At 40.7% G+C, this 13,906-nt stretch overlaps 1 protein-coding gene across 1 annotated transcript in view; it reads left to right on the forward strand.

Annotated features, from left to right (window-relative positions):
- Positions 1-13,672, forward strand: part of dicer1 (dicer 1, ribonuclease type III) — a 30,303-nt gene extending 16,631 nt beyond the window's left edge. Inside the window, exons 18-30 of the mRNA XM_058056468.1 lie at positions 749-962; positions 3,405-3,558; positions 3,676-3,858; positions 3,941-4,046; positions 5,278-5,453; positions 5,702-6,365; positions 7,732-7,884; positions 7,985-8,608; positions 9,647-9,902; positions 10,937-11,205; positions 12,986-13,148; positions 13,216-13,291; positions 13,372-13,672. Coding sequence (XP_057912451.1) covers positions 749-962; positions 3,405-3,558; positions 3,676-3,858; positions 3,941-4,046; positions 5,278-5,453; positions 5,702-6,365; positions 7,732-7,884; positions 7,985-8,608; positions 9,647-9,902; positions 10,937-11,205; positions 12,986-13,148; positions 13,216-13,291; positions 13,372-13,537 — 3,204 coding nt within the window. The 3' untranslated portion in view covers positions 13,538-13,672. The remainder of the gene's footprint in view (positions 1-748; positions 963-3,404; positions 3,559-3,675; positions 3,859-3,940; positions 4,047-5,277; positions 5,454-5,701; positions 6,366-7,731; positions 7,885-7,984; positions 8,609-9,646; positions 9,903-10,936; positions 11,206-12,985; positions 13,149-13,215; positions 13,292-13,371) is intronic.
- The last annotated feature ends 234 nt before the right edge of the window (positions 13,673-13,906 follow it).

Below are 13,906 nucleotides of genomic sequence, written 5' to 3' on the forward strand. Positions count from 1 at the left end.
ATATTTGTACGTTTTTTTCCCAGCCCGAACAGCCAATCCCAAAGACGTATTTGTACGTTTTTTCCCAGCCCGAACAGCCAATCCCAAAGACATATTTGTACGTTTTTTTTCCCAGCCCGAACAGTCGATCCCAAGGACGTATTTGTACGTTTTTTTCCCAGCCCAAACAGCCGATCCCAAAGACGCATTTGTACGTTTTTCTTCCCAGCCCGAACAACCAATCCCAAAGACGTACTTGTACGTTTTTTTTTCCCAGCCCAAACAGCCGATCCCAAAGATGTATTTGTAAGTTTTTTTCCCCAGCCCGAACAACCAATCCCAAAGACATATTTTTACGTTTTTTTGCGCATGAGGCAAAAAGTCTCAATAGAAGAGATCATGTTGTGTGCAGCTTTAAGACATAAAAATGTCCACCAGGTGGCAGAAGTGCATCTTTGCCATGTGATAAAGCCCTCCACAGCAAGCAGGAAGTGGAAAAGCATGGCATGGAGTGTAGCATACAGGAGAGGTTGCACATCGAAACACACGAAGCACATCGGAATGAGCTGATAAAGTAGTTGAAGCATACCAAACCAATACAAGTTTGAATGTGATTAGAGCCCTATAGTCACCTTGACACTCCTGTTATTCCTTAGCGATATCACACTGCTGCGGGGACAGAAGTTTTGTGTGCCTTTTTTGTGCAATATTGCTTTGATTCATTTGACACCGTTTATTTAACAAGGTGTGTGTTGCATCTCCACCGCAGATCCCCCACTTCCCAGTGTACACACGCTCAGGTGAGGTGACCATCTCCATCGAACTTCAAAAGTCCGGCTTCACCCTGGCCGGCCCCCAGCTTGACCTCATCACGCGCCTGCACCAGTACATCTTCTCTCATATCCTGCGCTTGGAGAAACCCGCGCTGGAGTTCAAGCCCACGTGTGCTGATTCTGCTTACTGCGTTCTACCTCTCAATGTTGGTGAGTACTGGAGGAACAACCTCCAAACAAACACGACTTCTAGAAAAGTAGTATAAAACTTAAAATGACTTAAAAGTTAAAATTAGTCATGAAAATGACTTAAATAAAATTATAGAACAATGAACAAAAATGGCTAAAAATAAGAATGACTAAAATAAAATTTAGAATGACTGTCTGTCTGTAAAAGACTTAAATAAAAATGCCAAAATGACTTAAATAAAATGATAGAACAATGAACAAAAATGGCTAAAAATAAGAATGACTAATACAAATGTAAAAAATTGAATAAAAGGTGTAAAAAGTCATGAAAGGGACTTAAATAAAAATGCCAAAAGTATTTAAAAATGGCAATTAAAATTAAAACAGTGACTTCAAAGTAGAGATAAGAAATAAATACAAATGTAAGATTTCTTAAAAGTGTAAAATACAAAATGGAAATAAAACAAAAATTACTTCAATAGAAATAAATAACTTAAGTTAAAATTAGTCATAAAAATGACTTCAATAAAATGATAGAATAATGAACAAAAATGGCTAAAAATAAAAATGATTAATGCTAATGTAAAAAAATAAATAAAAGGTGTAAAAAGTCATGAAAGGGACTTAAATAAAAATGCCAAAAGTATTTCAAAATGGCAATTAAAATTAAAACAGTGACTTCAAAGTAGAGATAAGAAACAAATACAAATGTAAGATTTCTTAAAAGTGTAAAATACAAAATAGAAATAAAACATAAAAATTACTTCAATAGAAATAAATAAGTTAAAATTAGTCATAAAAATGACTTAAATAAAATGATAGAATAATGAACAAAAATGGCTAAAAATAAAAATGATTAATGCAAATGTAAAAAAAATAAATAAAAGGTGTAAAAAGTCATGAAAGGGACTTAAATAAAAATGCCAAAAGTATTTAAAATGGCAATTAAAATTAAACTAGTGACTTCAAAGTAGAGATAAGAAATAAATACAAATGTAAGATTTCTTAAAAGTGTAAAATACAAAATACAAATAAAACATAAAAATTACTTCAATAGAAATAAATGACTTAAAAGTTAAAATTAGTCATAAAAATGACTTAAATAAAATTATAGAACAATGAACAAAAATGACTAAAAATAAGAATGACTAACACAAATGTAAAAAAAGAAATAAAAGTGTAAAAAGTCATGAAAGGGACTTAAATAAAAATGCCAAAAGTATTTAAAAATGGCAATTAAAATTAAACTAGTAACTTCAAAGTAGAGATAAGAAATAAATACAAAGGTAAGATTTCTTAAAAGTGTAAAATGCAAAATAGAAATAAAACATAAAAATTACTTCAATAGAAATAAATGACTTAAAAGTTAAAATTAGTCATAAAAATGACTTAAATAAAATTATAGAACAATGAACAAAAATGGCTAAAAATAAGAATGACTAATACAAATGTAAAAAAAATTGAATAAAAGGTGTAAAAAGTCATGAAAGGGACTTAAATAAAAATGCCAAAAGTATTTAAAATGGCAATTAAAATTAAACTAGTGACTTCAAAGTAGAGATAAGAAATAAATACAAATGTAAGATTTCTTAAAAGTGTAAAATACAAAATAGAAATAAAACATAAAAATTACTTCAATAGAAATAAATGACTTAAAAGTTAAAATTAGTCATAAAAATGACTTAAATAAAATTATAGAACAATGAACAAAATGGCTAAAAATAAGAATGACTAATACAAATGTAAAAAAAATTTAATAAAAGGTGTAAAAAGTCATGAAAGGGACTTAAATAAAAATGCCAAAAGTATTGAAAATAGCAATTAAAATTAAACTAGTGACTTCAAAGTAGAGATAAGAAATAAATACAAATGTAAGATTTCTTAAAAGTGTAAAATACAAAATAGAAATAAAACATAAAAATTACTTCAATAGAAATAAATGACTTAAAAGTTAAAATTAGTCATATAAATGACTTAAATAAAATTATAGAACAATGAACAAAAACAGCTAAAAATAAGAATGACTAATACAAATGTAAAAAAATGAAATAAAAGGTGTAAAAAGTAATGAAAGGGACTTAAATAAAAATGCCAAAAGTATTAAAAATGGCAATTCAAATTAAAGTAGTGACTTCAAAGTAGAGATAAGAAATAATACAAATGTAAGATTTCTTAAAAGTGTAAAATACAAAATAGAAATAAAACATAAAAATTACTTCAGTAGAAATAAATGTCTTAAATAAAAACATGACAGAATATGACCGACATAAATTGTGAAAAGTGAAAAAAACTAGAAATTGATCAGAATGAAAATGAGACGTGGCAATGAAAATAAAACGACCTTGAAGGAAAGTGTGTGGCGGCCTCGTGGGCTGTGGAAAATGTGCGTCTCATATGGCGGCCTGGTGAGACCCCTGGCTGAAGTATCGGATGTTTGTAACACGGCCGCGATGATCTCTTTAGTTGGGAATTCCGACACGCTGGATATGGACTTCAAGTTCATGGAGGAAATCGAGAGTTCCGAGGCCCGGACCGGCATTCCGACCACTCAGTACACCAAACAGAACCCCTTCGCCTTCAGGCTGGAGGACTACCAGGATGCTGTCATCATCCCCAGGTACGCGTGTGTGTGATGGGGCCGTGCCCAATCCTGCGTCCCACGGGAGGCGCTTGGAATATTCCATCAGCGTCGCCAGCTGTTAAGCCACAAGATATCTTCCCCATGCTCTCCTAGGTACCGGAACTTTGACCAGCCTCATCGCTTTTACGTTGCCGACGTCTACACGGACCTCACGCCTCTCAGCAAGTTCCCTTCACCAGAATATGAGACCTTCGCCGAGTACTACAAAACCAAGTACAACTTGGACCTCTCCAACCTAAACCAGCCTCTCCTAGATGTAGACCACACCTCATCCAGGTCAGTGGTATCGACCTTTGTCGTACAAACCAAAAGGGTGTCCAATACTGTACGCACGTCCCTGACGCCAAACGCTATTCAGGCTGAATCTGCTGACCCCGCGGCACCTCAACCAAAAGGGTAAAGCACTGCCGCTCAGCAGCGCAGAGAAGAGGAAGGCCAAGTGGGAGAGTCTGCAGAACAAACAGGTAAGCTTTGTCTCCTATGCTACGCTATGCTAAGCTACGCTACGCGTTCCTTCTTCCACTTTCCTCATAGCTCAGCTTTAGCGTCCCATAACGTCACAGCCTGGTTTGGTTCTCATATTATGATGAAAAAAAAAAAAATCTGTGGTATTTTCACTTAATGCCATCATATTACCCGATTCTTGTCTCCTGTTTTTTTTCTTTTTTTCATATTTTCCAAGCTTACTTTCAGCTTCCTTTCTTCTCATATTTAGAACTTTATTCTCCCCATTTCTGCTTTTTTTTCTTTTCTTCTACAGTCAATTTTATTCTCCTAATTCTGACTAATTATGACCCATAATGTAGAACTTTTTCCTCAAAATGAGAACTTTACTTTGTTGTTTTCTTTCTGATATTATGACTTTAAAAAAAACCATCTTTTTCTTTATAATGACATTATTTTTCCTCATATTATGTTCTCATAACTTCTTGTTTTTCCCATTTTTTTTGATATAACATCAAACTTTTCTTCTTAAATATTCAAATTTTCTGCCACTTTATGGCATTATTTTCCCTCATCATATTTCGACATTATTCTGCATTTTTTGACCAAATATTTCATCATTCCTCTTGTAAAGGTTCTTTTCATCATTATGACTTTATTCTGGTTTTTGTTACGACTTTAAAAAAAGTTAAAAAAAATAAAAAAAAAATCTTAAATATTTCAACTTTACTACTACTGCTACTAAAATAAAATTATATTATTTTTCATCTTTCTTGTTGTAAACTTTCTTTAATTGACTAATTATTGATGACGTTATCCCCATATTAAATATTTTTTCTAAAAAAATAACTATTTTGTTTTTGTTTTTAAACCAAATCTTTTCCTCTTAAATATTACAATATTGCAACTAAAATTATTAAAATATTAAAATTATTCTTGTTTTCCCCATTGCTGCTGTTTATTTCAATCTGTCCAACTATTTCATATTTCTATATTTCTAATTATTTTTGTTCAAAGTTTATTTCTCCAAATGTGTCAACTTTAAACAAAACAAAAGTATTTCAATGCTATGCTACGTTTAGCATTTATTCCTGGAAAATGTTCTCTTTCTCATTGGAATATGACTTTTTTTTATCCTGAAACTACAGCTCAACTCTTTCTGCTCCGTTCTCCATAATAGTTTTTTTTTTTTGTTGGCTATGGAAGACATGTTGGCCCGAGCGGCCCACATTAAGAGTCTTGTCTTGTCAGATCCTGGTTCCAGAGCTCTGCGCCATCCATCCCATCCCCGCATCCCTCTGGCGGAAGGCGGTGTGTTTGCCCAGCATCCTCTACCGCCTGCACAGCCTCTTGACAGCGGAGGAGCTCCGATCTCAGACGGCCAGCGAAGCAGGAGTTGGATCTCGAAGCCTTCCTCCCGACTTCAGGTACCTGACCTCCCAAAGAGAGCTTGTGGAGTCCACAGCAGGGGACAAAAAAAGGGTGCAACTTTGCCACTTTCTATTTTCCACATACGCTAAAAGGCGCTTAAGTTGACGGTTTGTTTACCATAAACTCAGAATTGAAAGTACACAGCAAGATGCTACTTCCTGCTTGCTTCCCATTTCCACGTCATCGGGATTGTGTGTCCTGCTCCGAGCTGGTCTGAGTCTCATGCGGTCTTTGTATGTGGCAGGTATCCAAACCTGGACTTTGGATGGAAGAAATCCATAGACTGCAAAATATTCATGTCCTCAGCCGACTCCTCCGGTGAGGACAACGAGGGCAGCGGCGGCGGCGTGCGTCGCAGCAAGGACTTTGTGAACGGCACGACTCCGGCTCCCGACAGCGGCGACAACAGTGACCCAGAAGCAGAGCACCTTGACCGCCATTATGATCGCCAGTCCTCCCAGTGCGGCTCTTGCGGACTGCAAAGCCCCGAAACCATGCAACCCTCTACCTCACTTCCTGTGCAGTCTTCTCACAGCTCGAAGAATCATCCCGACCCGTGTCCTCCTCCGCGGCATGGCCACCAAGCAAGGAACCCGGACCACGCACGCAATGCTACCTCAGTCCCCAGCCGGGCAGAAAAGTGTCCCGACGCTCACCGATCCCCCACGCGCCATGTCGCTGCTGCGCCGCATCCCGGTCACGGGGCCCGAGAGTCCCCCAAAAGCCTGGGGCCCAACCCGGGTCTCATTCTGCAGGCCTTGACTCTTTCCAATGCCAGTGATGGTTTCAACCTGGAGCGACTGGAAATGCTCGGCGACTCCTTCCTCAAGCACGCCATCACCACGTATCTGTTTTGCACCTACCCCGACGCCCACGAAGGCAGGCTCAGCTACATGCGCAGCAAGAAGGTGAGCCTAAGACGCTAACCGAGTCCTCGGTCAAGCGTTTCCTTGCCTTGCCAGAGTCCGAATTGTGACAGACCTGCCCATGCACCCCCTTCTTCACTGGAGCCTTCGTCACATGACACGCCATATAGTTGACTATTTATCTGGTACTCATAACTTACTGTACTTACATGCCTGTCTCATAAATAACTATGGGGGGGGCACGGTGGCCGAGTGGTCAGCATGTTGGCCACACAGTCAGGAGACGAGAAAGATCTGAGCTGCATCTATGTGGAGTTTGCATGTTCTCCCCCATGCTAGGTTAATTAGCCACTCCAAATTGTCCATAGGTATGAATGTGAGTGTGAATGGTTGTTTGTCTATATGTGCCCTGTGATTGGCTGGCCATCAGTCCAGGGTGTACCCCGCCTCTCGCCCGAAGACAGCTGGGATAGGCTCCAGCACCGCCCGTGACCCTCGTGAGGATAAGCGGTAGAAAATGAATGAATGAATGAATATAAAATTTGTTAGACATTTTTTTTTGTAGAAAAAAAAAAAAAATTGTAGAAAAAAAATTGATAATCAATTTAAAAAAATCAAATTATTTAGGGGGGGCTTAAGAACATTTTAAAATAGGCCTAATGATGCCACTGGCCCTTAGAAGTAAAAAAAAAACCCAACATGCTAGGTTAATTGGCGACTCCAAATTGTCCATAGGTATGAATGTGAGTGTGAATGGTTGTTTGTCTATATCTGCCCTGTGATTGGCTGGCCACCAGTCCAGGGTGTACCCCGCCTCTCGTCTGAAGACAGCTGGGATAGGCTCCAGCACCCCTGTGACCCTTGTGAGGATAAGCGGTAGAAAATGAATGAATGTTGATGAGTACTACTACTAGTAGTAGGCTAGTATTAGCCTGCTTTTGCCCTATTCCGTGACCCTCGTGAGGAAAAAGCGCAGAAAATGAATGAATGAATGAATTAATATAAAATTTGTATTGTAAATTGTTTTATAAAATTATTAAATAAAAAATTCAAAAAAAAAAAGAAATTTTTATCAATTAAAAAAAAATATTTAGGCGGGCTTAAGAACATTTTAAAATAGGCCTAATGATGCCACTGGTCGTTTAGAAGTAAAAAAAAAAACCCAACATGCTAGGTTAATTGGCGACTCCAAATTGTCCATAGGTATGAATGTGAGTGTGAATGGTTGTTTGTCTATATGTGCCCTGTGATTGGCTGGCCACCAGTCCAGCTGGGATAGGCTCCAGCATACCCCCAGCCGTACTGATGATAAGCGGTATAGAACATCTGACCTGTCCTGAAGGTCGGCGGGTGTGCAGCAGCAGAAAGAGGAAGGTCTCCTAAAGCACCCTGACTTGTCCCCGTTTAGGTGAGTAACTGTAACCTGTATCGCCTGGGCAAGAAGAAAGGACTCCCCAGCAGGATGGTGGTGTCCATCTTTGACCCCCCCGTCAACTGGCTACCTCCTGGCTACGCCGTCAACCAGGACAAGAGCAGTACTGACAAACTGGACTCGGATGAGGTGAGCGGATCGGGTGCTGCTTCATCAGAATAGTTGATAGCATTTAGCTCATGAAAACAGTTTTGCTCATTTGCCGTACTGTATGTTTCTTTTGACGCAGGCCAAAGAGGAGCTTCTGTCCAACGGGCCTTCCGCCGACGACTACGACGAGGAGAGCGAGGAGGCGGACGATGAAGGAGAGCTGATGTTGAAGGACGAACCAAAGGATGAGGTCAACATGGAGGACGACCTGGAGTATTACAAGGAGCACATCAAATTCATCGACAACATGCTGCTGGGATCCGGCGCCTTCGGGAAGAAGATCTCTCTGAGCACCTTCCCTCCGCCGCTCGCCGCCGCCTCAGGGCCGCCGCCCTCCGCGGGGACGCCGTACGAATGGAAGGCCCCCAAAAAGAACCCGTACCACGCGTCCCAGCAGCACCCGGAGCCGCTCCCCGCCGTGTCAGCAGCCGAGGACTTCGACTACAGCTCGTGGGACGCCATGTGCTACTTGGACCCCAGCAAGGCAGGTGAAGAGGATGACTTTGTGGTGGGCTTTTGGAATCCGTCGGAGGAGAACTGCGGCACGGAGCTGGGAAAGCAGTCCATCTCTTACGACCTCCACACGGAGCAGTGCATCGCCGACAAGAGCATCGCCGACTGCGTGGAGGCTCTGCTGGGCTGCTACCTCACCAGCTGCGGAGAGAGAGCTGCACAGATGTTCCTCTGCTCGCTCGGCCTCAAGGTGAGCGTCGCCTTCTTCTCCGTATGCATCCTCATGTCATGCTTTGAACCCCCTGCTGAGAAAGCTCAGCCATGACCTCATCTCAGCCTTTCTCTTCTCTTTCTGCTGCTCACCTCGTTTCATTGATGGGTTCGTTTCTAGCGTTGGATGCCTCAACATTGGGACACAGATAATAGTGGTGGTCAAACTACGGGTTTTGCAGCTACATCTCCACCAGGCTTCTGTTTCCGAAGCTTTTTGCAGAAGTACATCTTTTATGCTTGATCCTGAGAGATAGTTGCTCCACGGATTTTGAGGTTCTGGTCCCGGCTTTCCTTTGCTCGGGTCGGATTTCTTTCCTTTGCAGCTCTTCATCCCTCAGTTGGTCCAGCTGTTCATAGATGCTCTCTTGGCTCTTGAGGTTTTCTCTGGTGCATCACTAATCCTCTCATCTGCACAGATAAGCCACTCTTTCTTCAGTGCATCAGGAAGCTCACTTTCAATGACCTTTGTCACCAGAGGCTTGGATGAGCTCAACAATTTTCTCGGGCTGGTGACCTCCAACAGCTGGAAGTCTCTGGAGCTCCTCAACTATCTCAATGGCAATTGCAGTTTGGCTTCCAAACCTGTTCTCCAGGACACCAAAGATGTTGTCTGCTGTGTTGTATGTAGGTCGTCAATCCAAGATCTCTCATGATTTTCTCATCCAAACTGTCATCAAGGAGCTGGAACTTTGGGACCTCTTTTGACCCAGTGGGTTGTCCATGCCTCTGAAGGCCCCCCCCCCAGTCTCTTTTCAAGCGATGCAAGGCTGGCCTGATGCCAGTCTTTCCATGTCATCGAACATCAAGTCAAAGGTTCAGATTCAGGTTCAAAGGATGTCACACTGTCTTTGTCCTCCGCAGTTTTTACTGCCATTGTCAATTCCTCCTCTCCAAAGTTGGAGACTAGAGTTCTAGATAAGGTCCTTCAACTCTTTCAGTTTCATCTCGCATTCACTTCCTGTATTCCCAAAATCGGCCCTTTGCTGCTCGATCACCCCAGAAACTTCTTTCACAGGTGTTACCGCTGGAGAGAGGGATCTCGCCGGCAGAGAGTCGGCTCAGTCCAGCATGTGCGGTGGGTGACCTGTGCTACGGCTGGTTGAAGATCCCACCGCGTTGCATGCTGGAACATCCGGACGCAGAGAGAACGCTCAACCACCTGATCTCCGGCTTCGAGAACTTTGAAGGGAAGATCAACTACACTTTTCAGAACAAGGCTTATCTCCTCCAAGCCTTCACCCATGCTTCCTACCATTACAACACCATCACAGGTGAGATTAGCCTTTTAAAAAACACAATCATCATGGGACCTTAACCCTTTATTCCAGGGCCGTCCAAAGTGAGACTCTCAGCTCTTTTTGTATTGGTGCACATTCTACAATATAATTGATTCTACAAATATAACACCACCCCTATAGTCACCTTTACACTCCTATTAGCCAATATAGTAGACATCATCAGAGAAAAGAAAACATGTTTACCACCTTCTAAATACACTTAACATGATTAGAGCCCTCTAGACAAGAATAACACCCCTATAGTCACCTTTACACTCCTATTAGCCAATATAGTGGACATCATCAGAGAAAAGAACATGTTTACCACCTTCTAAATATACTTTCTAACATGATTAGAGCCCTCTAAACATGAAATAACACCCCTATAGTCACCTTTAGACTCCTTTTAGCCAATATAGTAGACATCATAAGAGGAAGTAAGACGTGGAAAACCTGTTTACCACCTTCTAAATAGACTTTTTAACATGATTAGAGCCCACTAGACATGAAATAACACCCCTATCGTCACATTTACACTCGTATTAGCCAATATAGTAGACATCATCAGAGAAAATAAGACATGGAAAACCTGTTTACCACCTTCTAAATAGGCTTTTTAACATGATTAGAGCCCGCTAGACATGAAATAACACCCCTATAGTCACATTTACACTCATATTACCCAATATAGTGGACATCACACGACACAAGATAAGACACAGAAAATGTTTTTACCACCTTCTAAATACGTATGTATACTTTAACATTAGAGTCCACAAGATATGAAATAGCACCCCTATAATCACCTTTAAACTTTAAACAGAAGAAATCACAAGAGAAAATAAGACATATTATATAACATATAATCATAGACCACGTATTTACTACTTTCTGAAAAGTCTTAACATTAGAGCCCTGTAGATATGAAATACATGCATGTATGTATAGTATGCATGCAGGCAAGTACAGTATGTACTGTACATATGCATGTAGAATGAATACAGTGTGATCTGTGTGTATGGCTTTAGATTGTTACCAACGGTTGGAGTTCCTGGGAGATGCAATTCTAGACTACCTCATTACCAAGCACCTTTATGAAGACCCTCGGCAGCACTCCCCCGGCGTACTGACAGACCTGCGCTCGGCACTCGTCAACAACACCATCTTTGCCTCCCTGGCCGTCAAGTACGACTACCACAAGTACTTCAAAGCCATCTCACCGGAGCTTTTCCACGTCATCGACGACTTTGTGCAGTTTCAACTTGAAAAGAACGAGATGCAAGGCATGGACTCGGAGGTAAGCACACCTTCATGCTCATGATGAGGAAAAAAACATCTCATTTTAGTGGCGTGAAGTTGAAATATTGCAGAAAAAGTATTTTGTTATATGAGTAGAAAGTCCAAATATTACTAGATTTGGGGTTTTCAGAAGTCTGTTGGATGGTTGGAAAATTTTAGTAATGCAAGGAAATAACCCAGTGAGAATAAATCATATAATATCATCTTAGTTGCATAAAGTTTCAGTACTAAAATACACATTTTAAAGCTGTGTTTTTTATTAGGTTGTAATCTTACCAAAATAATGTCTGAAGAAAATAATAAAAATATGAAAGTAGAAATATTTGAAAAAAGGACCAAATATGAAGAGAAAAAAGTTGTATTCTAACCAGAAAATGTCATCATTTGATGAGTAATGTAACATTAGGAGAAAAAGTAAGAGGTGACATGTTCATGAAAAGGCTTGTTTATTATTTGGAATCAAACGGCAAAGAACCGGGTTCAAATTTTTGGAAAATCATCTGACAGGAAAAGTTGTCAAATTGTAGGAATAAAGTCCAAACATTTGTGAAAATAGTCGTACTATAAGGAGAAAAAGCCTGTAATATTATTATATTATTATGAGGGTATGTTTTGCACCTGTGGTTTTATGACAAACAATACACAAAAAGTTTAGAAAAATGATGGTAATAAGGTTGGGGGTAGGAAGAAAAGCACATTTTATGCAAATCAGGTTAGATTATGACGGGAAAGTCATCATATACAAATGTACAATCATTGAAAAACCCGAATAGAAGTTCTAAGCATCTCACCTTTATCTAAAGCTGAGGTTCTCACTATGTGGCCCGCACTGGAAAAACAGCCCTGAATCATGAACATACCTGGGAGGCTGAATAGGCTACAAATAAGCGACTAACCGCTAAGCAAGTTCACCAAGTTCCCGATCTCTTTCCCCATCACTAAAACCCAATCTAAAACCATCAGAAAATCACTAAAAGACTGATAATATCCACCAGGGGTGTCCCAACTCTTTTGAAAGGATGCGACTTTCATATTTTGGAGGTCAACTAAGAAGTATAAAACATATTCAGATCAACTTCACTTTTTTTTTTTTACAAATATTTAATGTTCGTAAATGTTGTTCTCCTAATATTACAACTTTATTCCCATATTTTTGGACTATTATATATACATGAACTATTTCCAAACTACCCCCAACCTAATTTTCCAAAAATGACATCTTTATTTGACTAATAACGTCTAATATTTCCATCCTAGGCCACTAAAATTATGATTATTTTTCCTCATCATATTACATGTTTATTTCTGTAAACCTTTTGTCTGGTTAGAATATGACATTTTTGTTTTTTTGTCAGCTATTTTTTCCCAACTCTTTTCTTGCCAAATTTTTTCCTCATAATTATGACTTTATTCCCATAATATTTATGATCGTCAATCAATCATGAACATACCTGGGAGGCTGAATAGGCTACAAACAAACGACTAACCGCTAAGCAAGTTCACCAAGCTCCCGATCTCATTCCCCATCACTAAAACCCACCATCACAAAACCACGAAAAGACTGATAATATTCACCAGGGGTGTCCCAACTCTTTTGAAACGATGCGACTTTCATATCTTGGAGGTCAACTAAGAAGTATAAAACATATTCAGATCAACTTCACTTGAACTTCACTTCAAGTTCACCAAGCTCCCAATCTCATTCCCCATCACTAAAACCCAATCTAAGGCGTAGTGTTCTGTTTTGGTTCATGTCATGTACTCGTCTTTGCTCCAAGCTGCGACGCTCGGAAGAAGACGAGGAGAAGGAGGAGGACATCGAAGTCCCCAAGGCGATGGGGGATATCTTTGAGTCGCTTGCCGGGGCCATTTACATGGACAGCGGGATGTCGCTGGAGATGGTGTGGCAGGTCTACTACCCCATGATGAGGCCGCTCATAGGTGAGCCACTCTTATTGGCGCTTGTGGAGACGCTCACTGATGGACTGCGACTGGATCTCCCCTACAGAGAAATTCTCCGCAAACGTTCCTCGATCTCCTGTGAGGGAGCTGCTGGAAATGGAACCAGAAACTGCCAAATTCAGGTAAGGGAGATCTTTAAGAACATACCGGAGCTTCATACATGATGGCCAAAATCTTAACGTGTCCCGTTCCGTGTGTGCAGCCCCGCCGAGAGGACGTACGACGGGAAAGTCCGGGTGACGGTGGAGGTCGTCGGGAAGGGCAAGTTCAAAGGCGTCGGCCGCAGCTACCGGATCGCCAAGTCCGCCGCGGCCCGACGAGCTCTGCGTAGCCTCAAAGCCAACCAACCTCAGGTCCAAAACAACTGAGCTCCTCTCAGCATCGAACACCTACACCATTGACTCAGTATTTGCGTCCCAACACGCCACAATGCTCAAGATGAGGAGCACTCTCTCTTTGTGTGTGTGTGTGTGTGTGTGTGTGTCTGTCTCTGTATGTGTGTGTGTGTGACAATGCAGCGCCACAAAGAAACAACACAATTCTTTTCTTTGTTTTTTTGCACAAACCCAATCGCTAGCTGGATTCTGCTTGTTGTCGTCACCAGCGCGTTTAAAAGCCAGCAGAAATGATGGACCCCGATTTCATTTCGTAACCTGTCCAGTAGACCACAGACACCCGCCACACGGCGCCGTACCAACCGTTGTCCATCAGGGGTGTCCCCAGGGCTCTAGTCTCGG

The sequence above is a fragment of the Doryrhamphus excisus genome, chromosome 19 (assembly GCF_030265055.1).
Source record: "Doryrhamphus excisus isolate RoL2022-K1 chromosome 19, RoL_Dexc_1.0, whole genome shotgun sequence".
In the NCBI taxonomy this organism is placed as follows: Eukaryota; Metazoa; Chordata; class Actinopteri; order Syngnathiformes; family Syngnathidae; genus Doryrhamphus; species Doryrhamphus excisus.